At 46.0% G+C, this 14118-nt stretch overlaps 1 protein-coding gene across 2 annotated transcripts in view; it reads left to right on the forward strand.

The window, feature by feature from the left end:
* The window catches only part of LOC148439544 (uncharacterized), a 49282-nt gene that overhangs the window by 23673 nt on the left and 11491 nt on the right, over window positions 1-14118 (forward strand). For both annotated transcript variants that reach the window (XM_088464604.1, XM_088464605.1), the window contains exons 2-3: window positions 6308-6500; window positions 8290-8368. In XM_088464604.1, coding sequence (XP_088320730.1) covers window positions 8332-8368 — 37 coding nt within the window. In that variant the 5' untranslated portion in view covers window positions 6308-6500; window positions 8290-8331. The remainder of the gene's footprint in view (window positions 1-6307; window positions 6501-8289; window positions 8369-14118) is intronic.

The raw sequence follows: 14118 nt of genomic DNA on the forward strand, positions 1-14118 counted from the left end.
TACTAATACCTCTTCCTATACACAGTACTCTTATACACAGTACTCAGGGTGAAGTATTACCAGTGCCCTATATAGTGGTAATATAACCCCCCTCTCCCTGCTACTAATACCTCTTCTTATACACAGTACTCTTATACACCGTACTCAGGGGGAAGTATTACCAGTGCCCTATATAGTGGTAATGTAACCCCCCTCTTCCTGCTACTAATACCTCTTCTTATACACAGTACTCTTATACACAGTACTCAGGGGGAAGTATTACCAGTGCCCTGTATAGTGGTAATATAACCCCCCTCTACCTGCTACTAATACCTCTTCCTATACACAGTACTCAGGGGGAAGTATTACCAGTGCCCTATATAGTGGTAATATAACCCCCCTCTCCCTGCTACTAATACCTCTTCTTATACACAGTACTCTTATACACAGTACTCAGGGTGAAGTATTACCAGTGCCCTATATAGTGGTAATGTAACCCCCCTCTTCCTATACACAGTACTCTTATACACAGTACTTAGGAGGAAGTATTACCAGTGCCCTATATAGTGGTAATGTAACCCCCCTCTTCCTATACACAGTACTCTTATACACAGTACTCAGGGGGAAGTATTACCAGTGCCCTATATAGTGGTAATGTAACCCCCCTCTTCCTATACACAGTACTCTTATACACAGTACTCAGGGGGAAGTATTACCAGTGCCCTATATAGTGGTAATATAACCCCCCTCTTCCTATACACAGTACTCTTATACACAGTACTCAGGGGGAAGTATTACCAGTGCCCTATATAGTGGTAATGTAACCCCCCTCTTCCTATACACAGTACTCAGGGGGAAGTATTACCAGTGCCCTATATAGTGGAAATATAACCCCCCTCTCCCTGCTACTAATACCTCTTCCTATACACAGTACTCTTATACACAGTACTCTTATACATAGTACTCGGGGGGAAGTATTACCAGTGCCCTATATAGTGGTGATATAACCCCCCTCTCCCTGCTACTAATACCTCTTCCTATACACAGTACTCTTATACACAGTACTCAGGGGGAAGTATTACCAGTGCCCTATATAGTGGTAATTTAACCCCCCTCTCCCTGCTACTAATACCTCTTCCTATACACAGTACTCTTATACACAGTACTCAGGGGGAAGTATTACCAGTGCCCTATATAGTGGTAATATAACCCCCTCTCCCTGCTACTAATACCTCTTCCTATACACAGTACTCTTATACACAGTACTCTTATACACAGCACTCAGGGGGAAGTATTACCAGTGCCCTATATAGTGGTAATTTAACCCCCCTCTCCCTGCTACTAATACCTCTTCCTATACACATTACTCTTATACACAGTACTCAGGGGGAAGTATTACCAGTGCCCTATATAGTGGTGATATAACCCCCCTCTCCCTGCTACTAATACCTCTTCCTATACACATTACTCTTATACACAGTACTCAGGGGGAAGTATTACCAGTGCCCTATATAGTGGTAATGTAACCCCCCTCTCCCTGCTACTAATACCTCTTCCTATACACAGTACTCAGGGGGAAGTATTACCAGTGCCCTGTATAGTGGTAATATAACCCTCCTCTCCCTGCTACTAATACCTCTTCCTATACATAGTACTCTTATACACAGTACTCAGGGGGAAGTATTACCAGTGCCCTATATAGTGGCAATATAACCCCCCTCTCCTTGCTACTAATACCTCTTCCTATACACAGTACTCTTATACACAGTACTCTTATACACAGTACTCAAGGGGGAAGTATTACCAGTGCCCTATATAGTGGTAATATAACCCCCCTATTCCCTGCTACTAATACCTCTTCCTATACACAGTACTCTTATACACAGTACTCAGGGGGAAGTATTACCAGTGCCCTATATAGTGGTAATATAACCCCCCTCTCCCTGCTACTAATACCTCTTCCTATACACAGTACTCTTATACACAGTACTCAGGGGGAAGTATTACCAGTGCCCTATATAGTGGTAATATAATCCCCCTCTCCCTGCTACTAATACCTCTTCCTATACACAGTACTCTTATACACAGTACTCAGGGGGGAAGTATTACCAGTGCCCTATATAGTGGTAATATAACCCCCCTCTCCCTGCTACTAATACCTCTTCTACACAGCACTCAGGAGGAAGTATTACCAGTGCCCTATATAGTGGTAATGTAACCCCCCTCTTCCTATACACAGTACTCTTATACACAATACTCAGCAGGAAGTATTACCAGTGCCCTATATAGTGGTAATATAACCCCCCTCTCCCTGCTACTAATACCTCTTCCTATACACAGTACTCTTCTACATAGTACTCAGGGGGAAGTATTACCAGTGCCCTATATAGTGGTAATATAACCCCCCTCTTCCTATACACAGTACTCTTATACACAGTACTCTTATACACAGTACTCAGGGGGAAGTATTACCAGTGCCCTGTATAGTGGTAATGTAACCCCCCTCTTCCTATACACAGTACTCAGGGGGAAGTATTACCTGTGTCCTATATAGTGGTAATATAACCCCCCTCTCCCTGCTACTAATACCTCTTCCTATACACAGTACTCTTATACACAGTACTCAGGGGGAAGTATTACCAGTGCCCTATATAGTGGTAATATAACCCCCCTCTCCCTGCTACTAATACCTCTTCCTATACACAGTACTCTTATACACAGTACTCAGGGGGAAGTATTACCAGTGCCCTATATAGTGGTGATATAACCCCCCTCTCCCTGCTACTAATACCTCTTCTTATACACAGTACTCTTATACACAGTACTCAGGGGGAAGTATTACCAGTGCCCTATATAGTGGTAATGTAACCCCCCTCTCCCTGCTACTAATACCTCTTCCTATACACAGTACTCTTATACACAGTACTCAGGGGGAAGTATTACCAGTGCCCTATATAGTGGTAATATAACCCCCCTCTTCCTATACACAGTACTCTTATACACAGTACTCAGGGGGAAATATTACCAGTGCCCTATATAGTGGTAATGTAACCCCCCTCTTCCTATACACAGTACTCTTATACACAGTACTCAGGGGGAAGTATTACCAGTGCCCTATATAGTGGTAATGTAACCCCCCTCTTCCTATACACAGTACTCTTATACACAGTACTCAGGGGGAAGTATTACCAGTGCCCTATATAGTGGTAATGTAACCCCCTTCTTCCTATACACAGTACTCTTATACACAGTACTCAGGGGGAAGTATTACCAGTGCCCTATATAGTGGTAATGTAACCCCCCTCTTCCTATACACAGTACTCTTATACACAGTACTCAGGGGGAAGTATTACCAATGCCCTATATAGTGGTAATATAACCCCCCTCTCCCTGCTACTAATACCTCTTCCTATACACAGTACTCTTATACACAGTACTCAGGGGGAAGTATTACCAGTGCCCTGTATAGTGGTAATATAACCCCCCTCTCCCTGCTACTAATACCTCTTCCTATACACAGTACTCTTATACACAGTACTCAGGGGGAAGTATTACCAGTGCCCTACATAGTGGTAATATAACCCCCCTCTCCCTGCTACTAATACCTCTTCTTATACACAGTACTCTTATACACCGTACTCAGGGGGAAGTATTACCAGTGCCCTATATAGTGGTAATATAACCCCCCTCTCCCTGCTACTAATACCTCTTCTTATACACAATACTCTTATACACAGTACTCAGGGGGAAGTATTACCAGTGCCCTATATAGTGGTAATATAACCCCCCTCTCCCTGCTACTAATACCTCTTCTTATACACAGTACTCTTATACACAGCACTCAGGAGGAAGTATTACCAGTGCCCTATATAGTGGTAATGTAACCCCCCTCTTCCTATACACAGTACTCTTATACACAGTACTCAGGGGGAAGTATTACCAGTGCCCTATATAGTGGTAATATAACCCCCCTCTCCCTGCTACTAATACCTCTTCCTATACACAGTACTCTTATACACAGTACTCAGGGGGAAGTATTACCAGTGCCCTATATAGTGGTAATATAACCCCCCTCTCCCTGCTACTAATACCTCTTCCTATACACAGTACTCTTATACACAGTACTCGGGGAAGTATTACCAGTGCCCTATATAGTGGTGATATAACCCCCCTCTTCCTATACACAGTACTCTTATACACAGTACTCAGGGGGAAGTATTACCAGTGCCCTATATAGTGGTGATATAACCCCCCTCTCCCTGCTACTAATACCTCTTCCTATACACAGTACTCAGGGGGAAGTATTACCAGTGCCCTATATAGTGGTAATGTAACCCCCCTCTCCCTGCTACTAATACCTCTTCTTATACACAGTACTCTTATACACAGTACTCAGGGGGAAGTTTTACCAGTGCCCTATATAGTGGTAATATAACCCCCCTCTCCCTGCTACTAATACCTCTTCCTATACACAGTACTCTTATACACAGTACTCAGGGGGAAGTTTTACCAGTGCCCTATATAGTGGTAATGTAACCCCCCTCTCCCTGCTACTAATATCTCTTCCTATACACAGTACTCTTATACACAGTACTCAGGGGGAAGTATTACCAGTGCCCTGTATAGTGGTAATGTAACCCCCCTCTCCCTGCTACTAATACCTCTTCCTATACACAGTACTCTTATACACAGTACTCAGGGGGAAGTATTACCAGTGCCCTGTATAGTGGTAATATAACCCTCCTCTCCCTGCTACTAATACCTCTTCCTATACACAGTACTCTTATACACAGTACTCAGGGGGAAGTATTACCAGTGCCCTATATAGTGGTAATGTAACCCCCCTCTCCCTGCTACTAATACCTCTTCCTATACACAGTACTCTTATACACAGTACTCAGGGGGAAGTATTACCAGTGCCCTATATAGTGGTAATATAACCCCCCCTCTTCCTATACACAGTACTCTTATACACAGTACTCTTCTACACAGTACTCAGGGGGAAGTATTACCAGTGCCCTATATAGTGGTAATATAACCCCCCCTCTTCCTATACACAGTACTCTTATACACAGTACTCTTATACACAGTACTCAGGGGGAAGTATTACCAGTGCCCTGTATAGTGGTAATATAACCCCCCTCTCCCTGCTTCTAATACCTCTTCCTATACACAGTACTCTTATACACAGTACTCAGTGGGAAGTATTACCAGTGCCCTATATAGTGGTAATATAACCCCCCTCTCCCTGCTACTAATACCTCTTCCTATACACAGTACTCTTATACACAGTACTCAGGGGGAAGTATTACCAGTGCCCTGTATAGTGGTAATATAACCCCCCTCTACCTGCTACTAATACCTCTTCCTATACACAGTACTCGTATACACAGTACTCTTATACACAGTACTCAGGGGGAAGTATTACCAGTGCCCTTTATAGTGGTAATATAACCCCCCTCTCCCTGCTACTAATACCTCTTCCTATACACAGTACTCTTATACACAGTACTCAGGGGGAAGTATTACCAGTGCCCTATATAGTGGTAATATAACCCCCCCTCTCCCTGCTACTAATACCTCTTCCTATACACAGTACTCTTATACACAGTACTCAGGGGGAAGTATTACCAGTGCCCTATATAGTGGTAATATAACCCCCCTCTCCCTGCTACTAATACCTCTTCCTATACACAGTACTCTTATACATAGTACTCTTATACACAGTACTCAGGGGGAAGTATTACCAGTGCCCTGTATAGTGGTAATGTAACCCCCCTCTCCCTGCTACTAATACCTCTTCCTATACACAGTACTCTTATACACAGTACTCAGGGGGAAGTATTACCAGTGCCCTGTATAGTGGTAATATAACCCCCCTCTCCCTGCTACTAATACCTCTTCTTATACACAGTACTCAGGGGGAAGTATTACCAGTGCCCTATATAGTGGTAATATAACCCCCCTATCCCTGCTACTAATACCTCTTCCTATACACAGTACTCTTATACACAGTACTCAGGGGGAAGTATTACCAGTGCCCTATATAGTGGTAATATAACCCCCCTCTCCCTGCTACTAATACCTCTTCCTATACACAGTACTCTTATACATAGTACTCTTATACACAGTACTCAGGGGGAAGTATTACCAGTGCCCTATATAGTGGTAATATAACCCCCCTCTCCTTGCTACTAATACCTCTTCTTATACACAGTACTCTTATACACAGTACTCAAGGGGAAGTATTACCAGTGCCCTATATAGTGATAATATAACCCCCCTCATCCACTTACTAAATAGGGATCATTGTCTCCCCCAATGCTAGGGATTACACAGTAGTGAAGAAGACATCCGGTGAGTGTGAGACACCCAGCAGCCATCCCCATGTGTCAGGAGATCTGAGCAGGATCCAGCGTCCCAGCACGGTGCCTCCACCTCACTCACTGATACATTAGAGACACAATGACCAGAAGATCCTGGATCTCACCAACAAGATCATTCAGCTGCTGACTGGAGAGGTGACTGCTGGGAATGGGACATTATACAGTAACAATGGGGGATGTGTCTGGGTGATGACTGGAGTGGTGACTGCTGGGAATGGGACATTATACAGTAACACCGGGGGATGTGTCTGGGTGATGACTGGAGAGGTGACTGCTGGGAATGGGACATTATACAGTAACAATGGGGGATGTGTCTGGGTGATGACCGGAGAGGTGAGTGTTGGGAATAGGACATTATAAAGTAACACCAGGGGATGTGTCTGGGTGATGACTGGAGAGGTGACTGCTGGGAATGGGACATGATACAGTAACACCGGGGTATGTGTCTGGATGATGACTGGAGAGGTGGCTGCTGGGATGGGGACATTATACAATAACACCTGGGGATGTGTCTGGGTGATGACTGCTGGGAATGGGACATTATACAGTAACACCAGGGGATGTGTCTGGGTGATGACCTAGGAGGTGAATGCTGGGAATAGGACATATACAGTAATACCAGGGAATGTGTCTGGTTGATGACTGGAGAGGTGAATGCTGGGAATGGGATATTATACGGTAACACCAGGGGATGTCTCTGGGTTTTGACTGTAGAGGTGACTGCTGGGAATAGGACATTATACAGTAACACCAGGGGATGTGTCTGGGTAATGACTGGAGAGGTGACTGCTGGGAATGGGACATGATACAGTAACACTCTGGTATGTGTCTGGATGATGACTGGAGAGGTGGCTGCTGGGATGGGGACATTATACAATAACACCAGGGGATGTGTCTGGGTGATGACTGCTGGGAATGGGACATTATACAGTAACACCAGGGGATGTGTCTGGGTGATGACCGGAGAGGTGAGTGTTGGGAATGGGACATTATACAGTAACACCAGGGGAGGTGTCTGGGTGATGACTGCTGGGAATGGGACATTATACAGTAACCCCAGGGGATGGGACTGGGTGATGACTGGAGAGGTGACTGCTGGGAATGGGACATTATACAGTAACACCGGGGGATGTGTCTGGGTGATCACCTAGGAGGTGAATGCTGGGAATAGGACATATACAGTAATACCAGGGAATGTGTCTGGTTGATGACTGGAGAGGTGAATGCTGGGAATGGGATATTATACAGTAACACCAGGGGATGTCTCTGGGTTTTGACTGTAGAGGTGACTGCTGGGAATAGGACATTATACAGTAACACCAGGGGATGTGTCTGGGTGATGACTGGAGAGGTGACTGCTGGGAATGGGACATGATACAGTAACACCGGGGTATGTGTCTGGATGATGACTGGAGAGGTGGCTGCTGGGATGGGGACATTATACAATAACACCTGGGGATGTGTCTGGGTGATGACTGCTGGGAATGGGACATTATACAGTAACACCGGGGGATGTGTCTGGGTGATGACCTAGGAGGTGAATGCTGGGAATAGGACATATACAGTAATACCAGGGAATGTGTCTGGTTGATGACTGGAGAGGTGAATGCTGGGAATGGGATATTATACGGTAACACCAGGGGATGTCTCTGGGTTTTGACTGTAGAGGTGACTGCTGGGAATAGGACATTATACAGTAACACCAGGGGATGTGTCTGGGTGATGACTGGAGAGGTGACTGCTGGGAATGGGACATGATACAGTAACACCGGGGTATGTGTCTGGATGATGACTGGAGAGGTGACTGCTGGGAATGGGACATTATACAGTAACACCGGGGGATGTGTCTGGGTGATTACAGTATCATTGTGTGTGTCAGGTTCCTATAAGGTGTCAGGATGTCACTGTCTATGTCTCCATGCAGGAGGGGGAGTATATAGAGGAACTGAGTGGTCTGTACAAGGACATGATGATGGAGAATCACCGGCCCCTCACATCACTGGGTAAGAGGAGATTATATTATAGTCCTGTCTGTCTATATAGGAGATGTCACTACTATGTTTGTCTGTACATCCATCAGCTGTAAGATTAAAACCCCCGGCCTAATAGTGTGTCGGTACCCCTTTTGACGCACTGCTCCATGGAGGCATGGACTCCACATGACCTCTGAATGTGTCCTGTGGTATCTGGCACCAAGACGTTAGCAGCAGGTCCTATAAGTCCCGTAAGGTGTGAGGTGCGGCCTCCATGGCTCGGACTTCTTTCTCACAGATGCTGGATTGGAGTGTGAGCTGGGGATTTGGAGGCCAAGTCAACGCCTTAAACTTTTTGTCCTCTTCTTCATACCATGCCTGAACAATGTTATCCTGCTGAAGAGGTTCCTGCCACTAGGCAATAGCGCTGCCCTGATGGGGTGTACTTGGTCTGCAGCAATGGTTAGGTAGGTGGTACGTGCTACAGTAACATATACACGAATGGCAGAACCCAGGGTTTCCCAGTAGAACATTGCCCAGAGCGTCACACTCCCCCGCCGGCTTCCTTCTTCCCATAGTGCATCCTGGTGCCATCTCTTCTCCAGGTAAATGACTCACACCTGGCCGTAAAAGAAAACCTGATTAATTAGACCAGCCAGCCACCTACCTCCATTTCTCCATGGTGCAGTGATGCTCTTTTAGTAGGTACTAACCATTGCATACCGGTAAGACCCCACAAGGCCTGCCGTTTTGGAAATTATTATTATGATTATTATTATCCTTTATTTATATGGCGCCATAAGTGTTCCGCACCGCCTCACATAGTACATAAATAATTTGATAAGTGACTTACAGTACAAAATAGGACAAGGACATGGATAATATATATTGCTACATTAGTGACCATAACACCTAGATATGCAACAGAGCATAAGCAACCAAATGATAGGTGCCCTAGTGGGGGGTAAGAAGTAGGTGAAAGTAAAGTAAGGAATAGCACAAGAGGGTAGAGGGCCCTGCTCGTAAGAGCTTACATTCTAAAGAGGAGGGGCAGACAATCAGGTGTGACACAGATGGAGTAAACAGGGAGGAAGGAGCAGGTAGCAGGGGGTTAGGATGGGAGCTGGAAGGCTCTGATGAAGTAGTGGGTCTTGAGGGCCCGTTTGAAGGATTGTGGAGAGTTGATAGGGAGAGAGTTCCAAAGGTCGGGAGCAGCACGGGCAAAATCTTGTAGGCGGGAGTGGGAAGAAGTAATCAGTTGGCATGAGAGGCGGCGTGTATTAGTTGAGCGAAGGGGACGGACAGGAGAGTGGAGGCGATATGAGGTCAGAGATGTAAATGGGAGAGGAATGGGTGAGGGCTTTGTAAATGAGTGTGAGAACCTTGAATTGGGTTCTAAAAGGGAAGGGAAAAAAATGCTCTGACCTAGGCGTCTAGCCATCACAATTTTGCCCTGGACACAGTCCCTCAGATCCTTACACCCGCCCAGTAACGTCTGGCTATGGGTCGCCCCTGGATGCGTGCATTTAGTTACGGAACACCCGTCTTCAAAACCTCTTTACCTGCAGCCTCGCATCAGCACCTGAGTATATAATCAGCCTGAGGGTAACCGTTACCTTCATGTGCTCAGAATCACACAGGTAATACAACCAGAAGGATACTGATGGGTAACCGTTACCTCCATGTGCTCAGAATCACACAGGCAATACAACCAGAAAGACACCGATGGGTAACCGCTACCTCCATGTGCTCAGAATCACTCAGGCAATACAACCAGAGAGATACCGATGGGTAACCGTTATCTTCATGTGCTCAGAATCACACAGGCAATACAACCAGAGAGATACAGATGGGTAACTCTTACCTCCATGTGCTCAGAATCACACAGGCAATACAACCAGAGAGATACAGATGGGTAACTCTTACCTCCATGTGCTCAGAATCACACAGGCAATACAACCAGAAAGATACCGATGGGTAACCGTTACCTTCATGTGCTCAGAGTCACACAGGCAATACAACCAGAGAGATACCGATGGGTAACCTTAACCTCCATGTGCTCAGAATCACACAGGCAATACAACCAGAGAGATACCGATATGTAACCGTTACCTCCATGTGCTCAGAATCACTCAGGCAATACAACCAGAGAGATACCGATATGTAACCGTTACCTCCATGTGCTCAGAATCACTCAGGCAATACAACCAGAGAGATACAGATGGGTAACCGTTACCTCCATGTGCTCAGAATCACTCAGGCAATACAACCAGAGAGATACCGATGGGTAACCGTTACCTCCATGTGCTCAGAATCACACAGGCAATACAACCAGAGAGATACCGATGGGTAACCGTTACCTCCATGTGCTCAGAATCAGACAGGCAATACAACCAGAGAGATACCGATGGGTAACCGTTACCTCCATGTGCTCAGAATCACACAGGCAATACAACCAGAGAGATACCGATGGGTAACCGTTACCTCCATGTGCTCAGAATCACACAGGCAATACAACCAGAGAGATACCGATGGGTAACCGTTACCTCCATGTGCTCAGAATCACACAGGCAATACAACCAGAGAGATACCGATGGGTAACAGTTACCTCCATGTGCTCAGAATCACACAGGCAATACAACCAGAGAGATACCGATATGTAACCGTTACCTCCATGTGCTCAGAATCACTCAGGCAATACAACCAGAGAGATACCGATGGGTAACCGTTACCTCCATGTGCTCAGAATCACACAGGCAATACAACCAGAGAGATACCGATGGGTAACCGTTACCTCCATGTGCTCAGAATCACACAGGCAATACAACCGGAAAGATACCGATGGGTAACCGTTACCTCCATGTGCTCAGAGTCACACAGGCAATACAAACAGAGAGATACCGATGGGTAACCTTAACCTCCATGTGCTCAGAATCACACAGGCAATACAACCAGAGAGATACAGATGGGTAACCGTTACCTCCATGTGCTCAGAATCACTCAGGCAATACAACCAGAGAGATACCGATATGTAACCGTTACCTCCATGTGCTCAGAATCACTCAGGCAATACAACCAGAGAGACACCGATGGGTAACCGTTACCTCCATGTGCTCAGAATCACACAGGCAATACAACCAGAGAGATACCGATGGGTAACCGTTACCTCCATGTGCTCAGAATCGCACAGGCAATACAACCACAAAGATACTGATGGGGAACCGTTACCACCATGTGCTCAGAATCGCACAGGCAATACAACCAGAAAGATACCGATATGCAACAGTTACCTCCATGTGCTCAGAATCGCACAGGTAATACAACCAGAGAGATACCGATGGGTAACTGTTACCTCCATGTGCTCAGAATCACACAGGCAATACAACCAGAGAGATACCGATGAGTAACCGTTACCTCCATGTGCTCAGAATCACACAGGCAATACAACCAGAGAGATACCGATGAGGAACCGTTATCTCCATGTGCTCAGAATCACACAGGCAATACAACCAGAGAGATACCGATGGGTAACGGCTACCTCCATGTGCTCAGAATCACACAGGCAATACAACCAGAAAGATACAGATGGGTAACCGTTACCTCCATGTGCTCAGAATCACACAGGCAATACAACCAGAAAGATACCGATGGGTAACCGTTACCTCCATGTGCTCAGAATCACACAGGCAATACAACCAGAGAGATACCGATGGGTAACCGTTACCTCCATGTGCTCAGAATCACACAGGCAATACAACCAGAGAGATACCGATGGGTAACCGTTACCTCCATGTGCTCAGAATCACACAGGCAATACAACCAGAGAGATACCGATGAATAACCGTTACCTCCATGTGCTCAGAATCACTCAGGCAATACAACCAGAAAGATACCGATGAGTAACCGCTACCTCCATGAGCTCAGAATCACACAGGCAATACAACCAGAAAGATACCGATGAGTAACCGCTACCTCCATGTGCTGAGAATCACACATGCAATACAACCAGAGAGATACCGATATGTAACCGTTACCTCTATGTGCTCAGAATCACACATGCAATACAACCAGAGAGATACCGATGGGGAACAGTTACCTCCATGTGCTCAGAATCACACAGGCAATACAACCAGAGAGATACCGATGGGGAACCGTTACCTCCATGTGCTCAGAATCACACAGGCAATACAACCAGAGAGATACCGATGGGGAACCGTTACCTCCATGTGCTCAGAATCACACAGGCAATACAACCAGAGAGATACAGATGGGTAACTGTTACCTCCATGTGCTCAGAATCACTCAGGCAATATAACCAGAGAGATACCGATATGTAACCGTTACCTCCATGTGCTCAGAATCACACAGGCAATACAACCAGAAAGATACCGATGGGTAACCGTTACCTCCATGTGCTCAGAGTCACACAGGCAATACAACCAGAGAGATACCGATGGGTAACCTTAACCTCCATGTGCTCAGAATCACACAGGCAATACAACCAGAGAGATACAGATGGGTAACCGTTACCTCCATGTGCTCAGAATCACTCAGGCAATACAACCAGAGAGATACCGATATGTAACCGTTACCTCCATGTGCTCAGAATCACTCAGGCAATACAACCAGAGAGACACCGATGGGTAACCGTTACCTCCATGTGCTCAGAATCACACAGGCAATACAACCAGAGAGATACCGATGGGTAACAGTTACCTCCATGTGCTCAGAATCACACAGGCAATACAACCAGAGAGATACCGATGGGTAACCATTACCTCCATGTGCTCAGAATCGCACAGGCAATACAACCAGAAAGATACCGATATGCAACAGTTACCTCCATGTGCTCAGAATCGCACAGGTAATACAACCAGAGAGATACCGATGGGTAACCGTTACCTCCATGTGCTCAGAATCGCACAGGCAATACAACCAGAGAGATACCGATGAGTAACCGTTACCTCCATGTGCTCAGAATCACACAGGCAATACAACCAGAGAGATACCGATGAGGAACCGTTACCTCCATGTGCTCAGAATCACACAGGCAATACAACCAGAGAGATACCGATGGGTAACGGCTACCTCCATGTGCTCAGAATCACACAGGCAATACAACCAGAAAGATACCGATGGGTAACCGTTACCTCCATGTGCTCAGAATCACACAGGCAATACAACCAGAGAGATACCGATGGGTAACCGTTACCTCCATGTGCTCAGAATCACACAGGCAATACAACCAGAGAGATACCGATGGGTAACCGTTACCTCCATGTGCTCAGAATCACACAGGCAATACAACCAGAGAGATACCGATGAGTAACCGTTACCTCCATGTGCTCTGAATCACACAGGCAATACAACCAGAGAGATACCGATGAGTAACCGCTACCTCCATGAGCTCAGAGTCACACAGGCAATACAACCAGAGAGATACCGATGAGTAACCGCTACCTCCATGAGCTCAGAGTCACACAGGCAATACAACCAGAGAGATACCGATGGGTAACGGCTACCTCCATGTGCTGAGAATCACACATGCAATACAACCAGAGAGATACCGATATGTAACCGTTACCTCTATGTGCTCAGAATCACACATGCAATACAACCAGAGAGATACCGATGGGGAACAGTTACCTCCATGTGCTCAGAATCACACAGGCAATACAACCAGAGAGATACCGATGGGGAACCGTTATCTCCATGTGCTCAGAATCACACAGGCAATACAACCAGAGAGATACCGATGGGGAACCGTTACCTCCATGTGC

Source organism: Taudactylus pleione, unplaced genomic scaffold, assembly GCF_031769625.1.
Source record: "Taudactylus pleione unplaced genomic scaffold, aTauple2 ptg001716l, whole genome shotgun sequence".
In the NCBI taxonomy this organism is placed as follows: domain Eukaryota; kingdom Metazoa; phylum Chordata; class Amphibia; order Anura; family Myobatrachidae; genus Taudactylus; species Taudactylus pleione.